At 49.6% G+C, this 16,645-nt stretch overlaps 1 protein-coding gene across 2 annotated transcripts in view; it reads right to left on the bottom strand.

The window, feature by feature from the left end:
• Positions 1–2,057: 2,057 nt before the first annotated feature.
• Positions 2,058–16,645, bottom strand: part of LOC135915321 (cholinesterase 2-like) — an 85,359-nt gene continuing 70,771 nt past the window's right edge. Inside the window, exons 4-7 of one of the 2 annotated variants that reach the window (XM_065448357.1) lie at positions 10,459–10,711; positions 5,875–6,393; positions 4,262–4,666; positions 2,058–2,701 (exon numbers count right to left, since the gene is read on the bottom strand). In XM_065448357.1, the coding sequence (XP_065304429.1) occupies positions 2,536–2,701; positions 4,262–4,666; positions 5,875–6,393; positions 10,459–10,711 (1,343 nt within the window). In that variant the 3' untranslated portion in view covers positions 2,058–2,535. The remainder of the gene's footprint in view (positions 2,702–4,261; positions 4,667–5,874; positions 6,394–10,458; positions 10,712–16,645) is intronic. The other variant, XM_065448358.1, reaches the window with a different exon arrangement.

The following is a 16,645-nucleotide window of genomic DNA, read 5'->3' as shown; positions in this document are numbered from 1 at the left end:
GAAACACATCGGAATGCCTGCAAGTACAGTTATTAGACGTCTCAGTATTCGTACTGTGACCGGAGATGGCGCGTACTTCTGTATAAACCAAAGAACACGTACTGTGTCCTGCGACGTTGGCCGCTTTGCACGTCTAATATGCTCCACCGCATAACAATACTGTATTGAGGCAAAGATGACTTCAGGAGGATGCAACGCTTAGAGTTTTCCTCACTCCCACTCCTCAACACATATCTGTAATGAAGCGACTCGAGTTACGCCTATACTGCCCACACACAAATGGCTTGGATTTAAATCTGACTGGCTAGCTTCATACTGCATAACGACATTTACGATGCGGCTGGGCCTACACGATGTTTCTTCAATTTTTTTCTTATTCGCGAGGCTTGCCTTGTCGTGCTAGAGCGCAACTACTCAAGCTGAGGGTTGGCTGCGTGAATGTGCGCGAACGTTTGTACAGACAAGGACGTGTGGCCAGTCCATCGCGTACACCCGTGAGCAAAAGTACACGGAGTACAAGGTCGCCGTAAAAACAAAATTTCTTCGTAATTGACACGCATAAACGGAAACTGACGAGTGCACTCGAAAATTCGCGATGCCAAGTTTGGACTGCAGATATTAATGTCAAGCTGCATTCACGAACAGAGGGGAAAATGAGTTTTATTGCACAATGCCTGGCCCGTATACTTTTGCGCACGGGTTTACGTCTTGCAGTTGCTACGAGACACTTCAACACCTGATATCGGAGTGTCCCACTTTCAGTGCGCAGCGCATGTCGACAGTTACGGACTATCATCTCTTTGGCCTGCAGTGTACGACACTCTATTTGTACCCGAGTGGTTCATCGCGATCTCCTTACTTTTCTAGAAGTAGCCAACTTAGGTTCATGTTTGTAGCTCCGACACTATTTCTTCTATTAAACATTATGTACATGATAACATGACCCTCAGTGACCGGTCCCATTGTGTGTGACCTGTACTGTGCGTTCTACTTTATCCTTTTAGATCTGTCCTGTTGCTTCTTCTTTCCTCTTTGCTACCCTACTTCCTATCTTCCATCCATTTCTCTGTTTCTGTCACCTCCTTCCTGTAGAGTAGGCAGGCGTTGTGGCCCTTCCGGTGGCAGTTGCCAGCCTGCTCCTCGCTTTCCCTTTCCTGTAAAATGTATACGTTTTCAAAGCAAATACTACTACTACTACTACTACTACTACTACTACTACTACTATTACTACTACTACTACTACTACTACTACTACTACTACTACTACTACTACTACTACTACTACTACTAATAGTAATAATAATAATAATAATAATTATAATTTCATCGCGCTGGTGTTGGGGTAGTTTTTCGAAAGATCTATGGTCGTGCCCTACATTCGGGAAGATTGGTCGGAACACGAGAGTTACTGAGAAATTCGCGAGAGTTGGCAGCTATATAATACGCTCACACAACAAGGAAAACAAAGCATCAGGTCACACGCACGCACGCACGCACGCACGCACAAAACGTGCGTGTGCGCGCATGCTCCTGAAAACGTTGCGATGTCCGTTCGCACGCGACTAACTTCTGCGTCATGACGTCGCAATCTTCTGTTCGCATGCGACTACCTTCGGTGTCATAACGTCACGACAGTCACTTCCCAGGCCCCGAAACGGAAAGTGGCTGTAGAAGAGCTAGTATATTAAATTATTTAGGGCGTTCTGAGGCTTGCATGCGTTTATTTTACACAGTTTAGAGGTCTAGGACCTTGATTTAACGCAAGATGATGAAAATTGCCGCAAACACGCGAGTACTTGTTTGAAAAGGTGCACCTACAATAATTATAAGGGAAGCACGAACCGACACATTCTTTACAGAAAACTAACATATCTATTTCATAACACACACACATCCTATGAATGCGCTGTCAACTCATAAAAAAACCACATGACGCCCACAAAGCTCCAAACAAACTCATAGGCAGAGCGGATCGCTCCTCAATAGAGCGCCGAACCACAGGTCCGGAAATGCTTGGTCGATTTCATCCAGGAAACTCATCCAGGAAATCAACCCTGTAACAGCTCGAAAGGGCTCGCAGTATTGAAATAAATCAGATTCTTGAAATAAGACCTCACATTACTCAAGGCCAGAACATTGGGAGGAGTAATGAACGTTTGTTTTCTTACTCTTTGTGACACCTGGTTCAGGGCGAAATAGGAGCCATCAACTACGCGCACGACAGGCCATTCAAGCCATGGCAAACCATTTAAAACATTCGGTCAATCAAGCCGTATGCCATTTTCATCGGTATAATGAAAACACTGCTTGTGATTGGTTAAAAAAAAAGAAGCAAAACAGAAAGGTGTAACAGCGAGGAGAACTAACTGGTGCATAGTCGCGTATCGGGTGGACGCCATGGACTGGCACGCGGACGAGTCGGCCTGGCTGCAAACAAAATGGCCACGCCGTGTTCCGCGTTCATTCGTTAGAGTTAAATCGGAAGGACAGGCACAAGTGCAGCATTCACTGAGCGCATGTGCGACACGCCTGTGGTCAGTTTGTCAGCACGAAATGTCTTCTCCAGAAGTCGCAGTTGGCTTTCTCCGGGAAGCTCGGCCCTTGCTTGTACGCGCTGTCCACGTCGTAATCCAGCACGAGCCCGCCGTCGGCCGAAGGCTCCCAACGGCGCCACAGCATGTTGGGAAGAACGTTGGGGTTCCTGCAGTCGGGAAAGGGAGAACGCGCTGCAATAACGCCAGTAATGCAAATCGCTTTCTGGTTCAAGCAACTCGCTGACAACGTGTGCGCGTTGACGTGCTTACGAGGAAGGTGTGTTCCATATTATTTCACATATTTCTACCCGAAAGGCCTGAATGCTGAAGGCAATACATAAAAGTGGGGGAGGGGTAGAAAAGCGGAAATAAAGAGAATATAGAGTGGTAAAATGACACATTCGAGAACTGTTATAAGTAAACAGTTGGTACCGCAAGAAAACATGTCGAGGCTTTTCTTTGGAGGAACCCGTATGGGTTTCCTTTGTGGCCATTGATGTGATTAGGTGGGTGTCTCGTTTTCCCTTTATCAATCACTTCGCTCCTCTTTGCGGGTTTCCGCAGAACCATTACATAAGATTTTGCCAAATTACACCAAATTTGACTCGTTTTCATATATAGCTTCCTTGGGACTCTGGGAAACGATATGGGCGACGGAAGTCTGACACTTTTAAACACTTGAATAAGTAATTTTGTCAAAAAGCTGTTACTAACGAACCCGGATTTAACATTTATTGCACGTAAGCCACAATAGGCGTCATAGCGAAATATAAACCAGGGGCCGTATAACGTAGAACTATTCCAATGTGTTTTTATTACAATCTCCTGACGACGCAAGCATCGGGCGGTCACCCGCAGGGTTGTCCGAACAAACCAATCAAATGCTCCCCTCCTTCATAGGAGGTCACTTTTGTTTGCTTCAAGAACGAATACCATTGCCTGCACTGAGCGGCTTGTCTTATCTAATTGGCTTACAAGAGGCGAGGAGCATGCTCAAATGGAGAGGGATTCGATGGGGCCGAGCCACTGCACTGAATATCTTTGCGCGGACCATTCGCAGACGCCGGCACCACCCTCTTTATCCGGTTATAGATTTTCAGTGCACTGGCTCGGTCCCATCGAACCTCTCTCCACTTGAGCGTGCTCCTCGCCTCTTGTCAGTCAATTAGATAAGACAAGCAGCTCAGTGTAGGTAACGTTATTCGTTTCTAAAGCAAACAATAGTGACCTCCCATAAATGAGGAGAGCATTTGACTGGGCTCTTCAGGGAACCCTGCGGGTCACCGCCCGATGCTTGCGTTGGCGGTTACGCAAATTTGACGTCGGAAGATTTGAATAAAAACATACTGGAATAGTTTTACGTTATAGGGCCCGCAATACTAAAGACAGAGGCGATAAATCAGTCTGCATCACGTGAGAGTAGAAATAAGCTATATTTCAATTGAATAATTTCATGGGAAGGGTGGGAACGTTGTTCTAAATAAAGTTCATCCTCCCCAATTCCAAACCGTTCGGAAACTGTGTGAACCGGTTCAAACTAGTTGTATTTTTGCTCCGGAGATGCACTTGAGCTGAACTGGAAGATATGCAAAAAGCTGAACCTGAACGCGAACCGAACCCGAAATATTTTCGGCTCGAGAGCCTGTGTGAAAGTATTAAGGCTGAATATGAAACAATTCCGTGGCCAAATGTGAAACAATTGACACTAGATGTCAATTCGAGCATACCCGGTCCCCGCAAATCCAGCGACAATCCTGGCAAAGTCCCGGGCGACCACCATGTCCCGCGCTGAGACTGGCTTAATGGCGTCCAGCTCAGCCAGGAGACCCGTCGCAAACATGAAATCAATGAACTGTGGCACTCCCTGCCAAGCGGGCCACGTCCTGTAATTGGGGCTGTATCCGAACTCGTAGAAGAACGCCCGGCCACCAACGCTCGAGGCTTTTTCCAGGAAGAAGAGCGTAGGACAGTAGATGAGAAAGTCGCCCATGGGACGGGCCAGCTCCAGCAGGAACAGTTGGCCCAGCGTCTCGTCCAGTACGCTGGGCTCGTCGAAGCCGTAGTGGCGCAACACCGAGTCCACGTCTTGGATGCCGTAAGCCTCGAGGAAGGCTAGGAACACCGACAGCAGCCTGCGGTTCAACGCTGCCCAATGTAACGTCAGGGCCCCTGATGACATGAAGCGCGGTTACCGCAAAGTGATTAAGCTGAACATGCTTCCGCCACAGAAGAAGTCAGCCTTGTGTCCTTCACTATGGAGGTTCAGTATTCAGCGCCGTGCTGACAAAGTCTGAATGGAGTGGAGTGGAGCGCGCAACGTTATAATTGCAACTGCAAAGACGCCGGCCGTGAAGTCTCTGACACGTGTGGATGCAGGCGCGTATGCATGATCAATAAAATAAGTTGAAGGGCCATTTAACGATAAACGCCATAGAAATACGTTAGCATTACGTCGCACTGCTTTTAGGTCCCGCATCCATCATTTTAACATTGTTCACCACATTGGAAAGTGTTGTTCAGGAGCTCACTCGACACACGTCTTACCTCTTCGATGAGCAAGGTCAAACTGACATTGGTCCCGAGCATAGTTTAGAAAGAAGGAGCACCCGTACTAGAAAGGCATGCTAGCTTACTTAGGTTTCGGCCGTGGCACCGCTTTCGTCAGAGTAAAGAATGCGTTTCTTGAAAAGCCACAAGCGAGCGAGAAGCTTAAGAGTCATGGCGTTATGGCTGATATATATATATATATATATATATATATATATATATATATATATATATATATATATATATATATATATATATATATATATATAGAGCCGTGCGCGGATGGCGTGGATGCGTGGTTAATAAATAAATATGCACACATCCACGTCCTGCCAAGCTCTCCCATCCCCTCTTAACTTCTACCAGCATAATGGCTTTTCGCATTTCACACACATAGACATTTTTCCACGTTGACACTCCTAATGCTAACGTCTTAATATAATTACTGCCGTCCGACAGCATTCGAGGTCGCATACCATCGGCCGTGCCAAGCTGAGCACATCACTTTTTGTTGAATCACCGAAGCTATGCAGAATTCGCCTCAAACATTCCTTGGAAGCAAGACCACCTACAGAACGTCGCATGCTGATGACGCTCCCTGGATCTTGAAATAGTTCATATCTCCTTCTCGAGCGCGACAGTTTCAGCACATGTCCACTTCCACCGACTCTCGGAAAGCACCGCGACACTGTGCGCTGTGGCGTTGGCTAGAAAAGACTGCAGAACTGACTGTTTAGGAAAGCAAGGCCTAATTTTTCGGTACCCATAAGTTTACCCCATGGGGCTGCCTTACCTTCGGGGTGTTAGTGTTTGGTCGGCCGCCAAGCTGAACGCCTGCATCAGTTCGGACACGTGCAACGTGCCTTCGTCCCTCGCGACGCCCACCAGGAAGTCGACTTGCTTGAGTCTCGCCTCGGAGAGCACGGGGCCCGCCAGCTTCCACGGGAAGTCGCGGTTCGCGCTGGGAGCGAAGAGGACGAGGTCGCTGCTGGTGGCCAGCTCGTCGGCGGCCAGGACCGTGGCGAATGCGCTGCGCTTCCGCAGGCACTCGACCACCCGCCGCCGCGTCGCGGTGTCCGGCAGGTCGCGCCGGCTGCCGCAGCCGAGCACGTCGGCCAAGGCGTTGCCGTTGAGCAGGGCGCGCAGTCCCGCGTTGGCCGGCTGTGGCGCGAAAGGTGAGCCGCTCATCAGGATAGCGCGTCGTATAGGCGGCGTGTCGTTGCGGGCCAGGTGGTAGCCGATGGATGTGGCACCAGCATCCTGGCCGAGCAATGTGACGCGTTGATTGTCGCCGCCGAAATAGTGGACGTACCTGGATGGTTTACGTGCTGGTGGTTAGGGTAGTGACCAAGGGCTAGATGCAATTCTGCCACGTAGCTTGCCATGTAACATGCTATGGCACAATGGGTCCGGAATGACAGTCAAAGGTGATCCTGCAACACTTTTTTTATGCGAAGCATATTACGAGGGCTCAACCCAGCTCCTCAGGCGCGGCGGTGACCATGAAATCACGTGACACCGTGACGTCACGACAGAGGAGAAGTGGCTTTGGCTCAACTCTTGCAAGACGGGCTGGGTGGGAATCGAACCAGGGTCTCCGGAGTGTGGGACGGAGACGCTACCACTGAGCCACGAGTACAACGCTTCAAAGCGGTACAAAAGCGCCTCTAGTGAATGCGGTGTTGCCTTAGAAACGCGCTGTTTCTAAGGCGTGCGTCTCTTGCTCAGGCGCACATTTCGTTGCCGCGCCGAACGCTGCTTTGCTCGACGCTCACCGCGTCCAATGCGGGGCGCGTAGTCGCTGCCCTGTAGCCCATTGTCTTACACCCCTTGGCGGGTCGACGGGAACGCTGTCGCGTTCCACTCTTGAAGGCGAAGAAGTAATGCATGAGTTGTTTCTTCGTCTAGCCGAACCAAATATAGCCAAGCAACAGCAGTTCACCAGGCTAAACAGTGGTTCAACAACTAAAATAAAGGCTAGTATGCTTCGCATCCTGGGCTTAACCTTACCTAAGCCACAGCCATTTTTTTTCAAACCTGATAACACACTGGAGAGAGTGCGATGTCTTTCAATGAATGTCCTTCCAACTAAGAGGACTAATAGTAACGAATATTATCAAGAGCGCAATGTTTATTTTCCATTTCCCCACAACTAAACGTCTCATTTCAATTGAGGCGGCACTCGTGGCAATGCCCCTGCCGTTGTCTCTTTTATGCGAAGCATATTACGAGAGCTCAACCCAGCTCCTCAGGCGCGGCGGTGTCGCCATGAAACCACGTGACACCGCGACGTCACGACAGAGGAGAAGTGGCTTTGGCTCAACTCTTGCAAGACGGCCTGGGTGGGAATCGAACCAGGGTCTCCGGAGTGTGGGACGGAGACGCTACCACTGAGCCACGAGTACGATGCTTCAAAGCGGTACAAAAGCGCCTCCAGTGAATGCGGTGTTGCCTTAGAAACGAGCTGTTTCTAAGGCGTGCGTCTCTTGCTCAGGCGCACATTTCGTTGCCGTGCCGAACGCTGCTTTGCTCGACGCTCACCGCGTCCAATGCGGGGCGCGTAGTCGCTGCCCTGTAGCCCATTGTCTTACACCCCTTGGCGGGTCGACGGGAACGCTGTCGCGTTCCACTCTTGAAGGCGAAGCAGTAATGCATGAGTTGTTTCTTCGTCTAGCCGAACCAAATATAGCCAAGCAACAGCAGTTCACCAGGCTAAACAGTGGTTCAACAACTAAAATAAAGGCTAGTATGCTTCGCATCCTGGGCTTAACCTTACCTAAGCCACAGCCATTTTTTTTCCTTTTTCTTTCTGCATAACCCTTCAAAGTTGGCGTCTGTCAAAGCTGTGCGAGTGCAACAAAGGAGTGGTGGCCGGACGGGCCGCGTGCTTTGACAACCACTGCTTCCCCATTTGCTTGAGATTGCAGAGGTGTGCACGCGGGGGCAAGATTTCGCTCGACAGTAACCTATGATCGTGAACAATCACCCAATGACTGGCGTCCATGGGCTGTCGCGGGGATCTTTGATGCGTCATAGGCGGGACCTAATAGAAGGGTCTCGAAAACTGCGGGCGCGAGTGAATGATCTTTTATGCGAGATTGTGGGCTCCTTGCTGCCTGCAGCGGAATGATATTTGGCGCATTTCATGACAACGTTGTCTGCAGATCGCGAACGTTTTTTTAACGTGTTCAAAAAGTGTGGCAGTGTCCCTTAGATTGCCGCTATGTTGCTTCTGCAGTTTTAGTGACACGCAAGATTGCTTCAAGATATCAAACCTGCATACGCATGCCCACACAATGTGGTCGCGGGCGTGTGCATGAAGGCCACCGCCCAAGCGAGACTGTCAGCCCTGGCGCAGTATGTAAACACGGTGCAGGCCTGTCGTGCTGGCCTCCGGGCCCCTCAGTTTTGAATGCACTACCAGAAGTCATAAAGCTTTCGTTGGCTACGCGTCCGAGATCGGGTAATTCTTGTCCTCGGAGGCCATGGGCCTGTAGACAAGGTGCTTGGCGGTGTAGAGCGTCATTATTGTAACTCAGAGGGAAGGAAATCTCTCGTTACTGGCGTAGAGCGCCGCCACCAGAGAGGCCAATGATTTTGTTGGCCTGAAGCTTCAGGTAAAAGCAGGTGACGTCCGCTCGATGCATCTCTCGCAGTTGGAGCCAGCGCGAAACAAATTTCTGTTGAAAAGCTGTGTTAGATGTTTTTTTTTGACGTTCTTAATTGTGACTGATCTGTCTTCGTGTAGGTTTTGTAGGACTACATTGAAAGGAAGAAATTGTTCAACATGGTACCTTACTGTTCCGACCTGCAATGTAGGGCAGGCTACCAAAGACAGTGTTTCTCAACATACTCCAAAGGGGAGATGCCAGAATAAGTTTGTCTTCTTGAAATGGCAAATGGCATGGTAATGCTATTCACCCAGTCCTGTCACCATTGCGATTCCGCTTACACCATGTGTACCGATGTCCTCGAATTCATCTGAGTAGAATGGCATAGTCGCTTTACTTCACATACTGTCACCATTCTAGTGATGCTGAACAATCACAATGACACAACGAAAGTCACGAAAATAACAGTTGATTCGGCAAACCTGTGCTGCCTGTGCCAGCAAACCTAGCACAATGATAGCGTCGACCACGCTCGTCAATCGTCGAAATCTGATCTGGGGTCAAGGGCGTCGGCTTTTGTACATGACTCGTCGAAGATTCCAGCGTAAGCGCTGGTGCTCGCATACCTTCCAAAAATACAACACTATTCGCATCGCGCCTACAACCTGATTACACGAGGTTCACTGAAAACATAAGCAAGTAGAATCACCTGTAGCCTTCGACTACACCCCAAATTATGTAGGCGCGCCTTGAGTTGAGCGAAAAAGTTAAACTGTTAGCGGCTGAAATGCGATCTCCGGAAAAAGGATAAACGAGCACACGTGTCAATCTACACCCCCCCCCCCGCCCCCTCACAGAAGCATCATTCCGATGCTGGAAATAACAGAAGAGTAAAAAAAGCGCAGGTAATAAAGAAAAATTAATCAACAACGAATGAAATACCCAAAGTTCGTTAGCGCTGGTAGAAGGACTTAAGGTACTCAAGATATATTTAGATCGTGAGTGTCGACGCTCTGTGCGTAATGCCCACTGGCACGACCTCATAGTCCAATGGGCCAATACTTCGGAGGATCTCGTAGGGTCCGAAATAGCGTCGCAAAAGTTTCTCGCTAAGTCCTCGGCGCATTGGGATCCAAAGCCAGACATGGTCGCCGGGCTGGTACTCCACATAGCGTCGCCAAAGACAGTAGCGCCGGCTGTCGGTCCTCTGCTGGTTCTTGATGCACAGGAGGGCGAGCTGTCGAGCTTCTTCGGCGCGCTGGAGATGGGCAGCGACGTAGGGAAAAATAGGGGGAAATATGGACAAACAGGGAAATACGGAGACTACCTCAAGGCGCACTACTTCAAACGTTATTTCTTGATCGCGCAGTAGAACTACTGGTTTAAGAACAACAAACCGAAGAGACGTATCAGCACAAGAGTGCAAAGAAAAAGCGAAAACTGCGTCATGCTCGTGTTTCTGCCTGTAGGCAAGTTTCATGTTTGCAAACAAGGAACCTATGGCGTCACTAGCGCGCAGAGGCTTGATGAAACATATAAAAAAGAAGTACCTTTTGCGATTTCGTCGAGCCACTCCAATACGTGGCCGCAGTAATCTGCAGCTTAGCTTATTTTCCCTGCACGATGGTAAAAGACCCATGAGCAATAAACCCACGCGTACCTGCCGGAACCAGCAGGTTCGCGGCAAGCAATGGTAGTAATATGCATGACGTCATCGCCCGGAGCAGGTCCATACGGGAACACTAGGCCCTACAGTGGGCGCGCACCTGTGCACCCATCGGATGGCCAGGGCCTGGTCGAGGAGGCCGACGTTGCCGGGCGCCTCGGGCACGAGCATGTTGAGGAATCCGAAGGCGCCCACCCTGTACGCGGGCACGACCACGACGGCGTCCCACAGCGCGGCCGCCCGCCGGCCCTCGTAGAAGGGGTACGTGCCCCCGCCGCCGAACTGGAAGCGGCCTCCGTGCAGTACCACCACCACGGGTCGGGCGCGGCACCGACCGCCGCTGCTGATCGTGGCTGCGCACCCGCACAATCGGATAATGCGCTATGCTTCGTCCGGAGAGGTTCCGTGCCGTAGCTTGCCGGCTTCCGAAGGATGCATGGCCCGTTGCTATTTTTGTGCCGTACGAACGCAATCTCAAGATTCATTAGGCAGTTGTAGCCCGTTGCATATATGCGTGATTACTGAGAAAAGCGGGACGGGGGGATGCAAAAACGTTTGTGCGCTTAGTTTGCTAGAGTCCAGCATCGTGACTGTTAAACGACGTGACTTGAAGATTGACTATGTCCATTTTTTGTTTGTTTTCTGTCCCGTGCATTAGGGGCGCGTTAAAGATTCCCTGGTGGTCAAAATTAATCCCCACAACGCCGTGTCTCCTAACCAAATCGTGGTTTTGCCACGTAATATAATTCAAGTGTTTGTTTTTATCGTTTAGCTTTTTCTCATAGATTGAACGGCAGAAGTACATATATCACGTGCAGTGTCAATAAATATTTTACTTGTAAGGCAGCGCAGTGTGTGTGCCACCCATTCGTTCTTTTGTGCCTCGTCCTTGCGCATGCTGTACATTGAAAATCGCGTGTATTCAGATTGTGGTGGTTGTCAAACTTCTGTGGCGCTATTAAACCAACGCTATATTGGGCGTTCCACTGTTTCTTATGCACTCTGTCAAATACATGTAAGCGCCAAGCACATAAACAAATAAATAGATAAACATGCATTAAAATGAAATAGGCAAACGACAACCTCATTATTTTTTCATTTGGTAACGGCGCAGTTGTAAGGGAGGACCCCTTGATGGCACAATCACTCTATCTTTTCCCTAGCCAATCCTCGCTTCCGGTGTCCAGCTGTTCACCGTGCTGACTGTGTAACACAATGGCGGTGGCGATAATTTAGAATTACAGCTCAGCGAGCCAGTTGGCCAGCATAGACGCCACTGCGCATGTTGTACCGCGCATGTGCGCCCACCTACGCTGGGCCCGCTGGCTCACTGAGCTATAACTCTCTAATGCCAACGCTTGGCCGCTAATCTATGCGTACTACATGTATGTCCGTTCCTGCAGAAGCTTTTGTATGTCCCCAAATCTGCTCGTTAACGCTTCACCCGAAAAGAAAAAAAAAGTTGAGTAGACTGTATCCAAAAGTAGCGCCATCTTTTGAAGATTACCGCCGTCCTCCTTCCCTGCGCTTTTCCTCGACGATTGGCCCTCCCATTGGCCTAACGCTGTCACGTGCTCTCGCGTACTTTCTTCTCGCTTGCTTTTTGCTTCCGCTGCCATCGCGGTGCCAAATATTGGCAGTGGTGTACGCAAGTACCATGTTTCGCTCCTCCTTTGTGCTTTTCTAGGGTAGTTCCGTGCTCAAGAAGCCACGTTGCTGTGCCTTCTGGTGCAGCACAAGTGGAAGGGCCTGCAAGCGACCATACCGTCTTCCATCTGCCAAGCGAAACGCGGTGCGGAGGAAATTCTCGATTAAAAAAATCAGCCGGACCAATTTCAACCTAACGCAATGGTGCCGGTTCTGTGAACTAAGAGAGCAATTCTTCGCTCATCACTAATCTCATATGCTGCCACTTATTGTATGCGGCCTCGTTAGTTTTTCGCTCTCCTGTGTGCCGCATGTTCGCGCTGCGTTCATTTGCAACTTTCGTGCGAGACTTCAATCAAGTCGTCTTCAGCTTTTTGTCGACTCAGTAATACATACCATGGTGCTGTCTTTCTTTGGCCTGAATGTATGCGAACAGAACTTTTTGAGTGTATCGTCGTATACTTTACGAAGCGGTGACGGTACATAGGCAAATGGGTGCGCTGATGATGTTCCGATCATTATAAGCCGTTATCGCTCTTTAGCCCCTTAACGAACCGCGTCGAACCGTTACGAACCATGACGAAACGTACTAGGGTGGCGACACCACCGCGCGGACCGTACCTTGAAAGCGATCTATACGATGCCGACACCCGCCGTGGTTGCTCAGTGGCTATGGTGTTAGGCTGCTGAGCACGAGGTCGCGGGATCGAATCCCGGCCCCGGCGGCCGCATTTCGATGGGGGCGAAATGCGAAAACACCCGTGTACTTAGATTTAGGTGCACGTTAAAGAACCCCAGGTGGTCTAAATTTCCGGAGTCCTCCACTACGGCGTGCCTCATAATCAGAAAGTGGTTTTGGCACGTAAAACCCCATATATTATTATTATTATTACGATGCCGACAAAAATTCCCGACTGCTGACGTAGCTTCGCGCTTTCTGTTCTCGCCGCTTACTTAGTGTTGAAGAGAGACGCGCGGATCCGTATCTCGAAAAGTGATCTGCGAAAGTGGCAGAGTGTGGAATTGTGTAAGGTGCCTTGCACACCGAGCGAAGCCCCTTCTGGCACTTCATCGACTGACCGCTTCCATTGATTGACCGGTAGCTCTCTAGTCAGTGAAAACTGAAAGATAGCTACATACATACTTCTGGTCGATCATTCGCTCTCGCAGTCTAGTCATAATGTAACAGGCCCGCTGTGTACGTTGGCAGCTGGCCGATGAGGGACCGAAGCTGCTGAAACGCTGAGGCCTCGGCGGTAAATCAACCAACGCCGAGCTCGCGCGCGGCGTGGCTCAGTGTCTCACCGCTAACAGTAGAGCCAGCCAAGCGCAACGGCATTCAGAGCCATTCATTATGTAACGTAAGAAACGCGATCAAAATATGACTTCAAAAGCGGGAGCGACACGCAGCGACGGTGTTTTATTGAGAAAACGTCTGCTAGTTCAGCACCGCGCAGGGGAAGCCATGGTCGATAGAAGAGAGTGAACGCCGGCGCTGGAGGAGGAGAGAGGGAAGGGCGCTACTCTTATTTCCTTCATGAATTCTAGTATAAGGGACGTATCCGCAGTGTGGTGCGTGAAACTCCTTGTGCATGCTGCAGACTCTGCATAGGCGCCAGGACAGAAAAAATGGGCGTAACCAAACACACAAGTTACTTTTATTCACGCAATTGAGAGCTTACACGGCTAAATTATGTTTTCAGCTAGTGGTCGTCCTATAACCTGATATTGCAATAGTGCTCACATGATATTCGTAGCGGGCCTGTTTGTTTTACAAAGGGCGCTTGGGCAATAGTTTAACGAAATGGCCGCCCTATATTGGTGGTGCCCGAGACTGTCATTCACCTGTTCGAGCCCGTCGCATCCGTAAATGGTTGGGAGTCATGCACTTGCCCCAACATCCTGCGCCTGCGCTTCTTATGGAGACGGACGCAGTAAAGTTTCGTTTGTTTGCTTGTCCTCGCTTCTCCGTTGGAACGTGAAGTTCCACGGACGATGATCGGCAGTCATTGATCGAGCGCAGACAGGAAGCGATGGAGATCATATGTACAAGAAATATTTATAGGTAAGCTCTTCTATATACACGGCACACAAAACAAATGTATTACAACTTGAACAATTGAAAAACAATGTCTCACTCTTCTACTGTCTCAATGATTGTTAAAGCCCAGACTCGTTTTAACGTACATGGCACGGAGCCTCAGTGATCTATCAGCAATTCTGATTTCAGCCCAATCTGACGGACAGCATATCGTCCGGATTATTATAGCTCGTATAGAAAAGAAAAGGACTGCAGAACCATTGGCCCGTCCCACAGATTCAGTTGCTGCCAATGAGAGTCAAAAGTTTGTTAAGCCTCAACACAAAGGGATAGGCTTACTCTTAAAAGTAAACATTGGAAAACAAAAATATTTTCCTTCTTCCTAAAACTCCGTTACCCTCTCATTTCTACGTAGTCAGTGACGGCCAGAGCAAAACAAGCAATTTATTAATTTGCCATCTCAAACCTTGATGGCGTCTCTAGACCGCCTCAAACCTCGCTGGCGTCTCTTCACGGCACATATATCTCTGGCCGGGGCTTCAACACTGTGTACCGCGGCTGCTTTCAAGGTTTGTCCGCGTGGGAAATTTGTGACATCCATGGCATCTGAACATTTTGTCTGCAAGACGAAGTTCTCCGAATGCGTGTTTACAAGACGACGCCGTCCGAATGTGCTCCTCACACGCGCACTGCATCTCTACAGCGCACACTGTAAGTTGTCATTCGACATCACGTGGGCTTTTCTCCGCACCCAGCAACAAAGGCTGACGATTGCTTCCCGGACGCTAGAAGAATAGACCTCCGCTCCTTACATGCAGCTCGTGGTCAATGTTGCTAGGCCCCTCTATAAACCTCGGCGGCGTCTCCAGCCAGCCAGTAAATCGGGAGCCGGCGCCACAACACCGCGTACAGCAGTCCCATTCAAGGTTTGTCTGTGTGGACCTATTATGGCCGCCGGCGGAATGCCAACTCAGCGCGCACAATACCGCCTTACTCGAACCCACACCGCGCCTCCCTTGGCGCATGCCGTGACTCGTCACCCGACACCACGTGGTCCTTCTGACTCCTAATAAAACACAAACGGTTGCCCCTCGGACTTGGAAGAAAGTGGACCCCCTCTCCACACACAAAGCACGTGGGCTTTGTACACAAAACGATCAATGCGGCCTTACAGAGACGTTCTGCCATGGTCAGTGGGGCAGGATGTCACTTCGTTTTGCAGCCCTAGACCCTTCACGCCATTTTCGGAGCGTACGTGTCGAATGCAGGGAGGCCATAGTCGAGCAGGCGCGAAATTGCTGCAACAAATTGCAGACTTGTAGGCCTTATAACTCATGATAGGCAGTAGTATTGGTTAGGCAAATTGTATCTACTATTGCATAGTGAGCTCTCGCATACGCTTTCATCCCTGCTCGGACGGACAAACATACCGTCGAGCTACGCCGTTCGGAACACCGAGCGAAAGGCTAAATTAGCTCCGATTGCGTCATGCGTGGCGCGACAGGTACATGATCCTGCAATGGCTTCTTTCCTATAGATGATACAAAATGAAAGCGCGTCAGTGGTACGGTTACAAAGACATAAACGATAATGTTATAGCATGTTTTCGTTACATGCGGTTTTAGCAAGCGAACCTCACTGACCGATTTCAAAGACGTTTAGCGTCCAGAAATTGCTTGTGCAGATTTCTGCAGAGCTGAATTGCTTAGCCAGTGATCCTGCGCGTCGTGTTGTCGATTGATTCAGCCTAGTTCTGAAATCTGCTAGCCTCCTCGTTAGCTCAGATGACAGAACGACCGTAGCGGTTGGGCATTTGTCATGCGTTCAATTAGCGGATCGGCAGGAACATTTCTTCAACTGCGAAGCTTTCTTCCCGAGAGAGCCGTATGGGTTTTCCTTGTATAGTGTCAGGATGCTTACTGGTGTGTGACCAATTTTCCGTTTCATGAAGCTCTCAACGTTGCAGGTTTCTTCTAACTTTTTTGCTTAAGAACAAAACCTGCACGACGACAATGCAAACTGTGGCAGCTTGCTCCTTGCATTAAAACAACTATACGCCCAGATTTCATAGATTAGATATACGTCGAGTAGATAACCTGTTGTCCATTACAGCAAAATATGTGCTAAGGAAAGCGAAATGGTGGTTGAACACGGCATGCAGGGCCCCATATCGGTAGCTACACACTGGAGCTGTTAGATACACCTTAGTGAGCTGCAGATTAATTTTGAACATGTTGGTCTCCTTAACGTGCACCTAAATCGGAACACACGAGCGCTTTTTTTTGCACACCGCCCCCATCGATAGGCAGCCGCCACGGCCGGGAATCGAACTCGCGACCTCGTGCTCATATCCACTAAGCCTCATGAGGGATTAATCTTTGCCTGTAATGGGCTATTTGAATTTCTTTTTAGAGCGCAGCCCGTAGGCACCCGTTCCCGCGTTGAGCATCCACGTCCCTCGTAACTGAGTAAACGAGCACCGCGAAGGATGAAAAGGCGAACGCCGAGCGCAGCGGGTGATGAAAGACGGCGATAGCGAAGAGCGCAAGGAGGAACTCGGAGCAGGAGGGTACGGCGAAAGCGTGAGAAGAAAAGCGTA

Source organism: Dermacentor albipictus, chromosome 1 (assembly GCF_038994185.2).
Source record: "Dermacentor albipictus isolate Rhodes 1998 colony chromosome 1, USDA_Dalb.pri_finalv2, whole genome shotgun sequence".
NCBI classification, from domain to species: domain Eukaryota; kingdom Metazoa; phylum Arthropoda; class Arachnida; order Ixodida; family Ixodidae; genus Dermacentor; species Dermacentor albipictus.
This window is presented reverse-complemented; position numbering and strand designations above follow the sequence as displayed.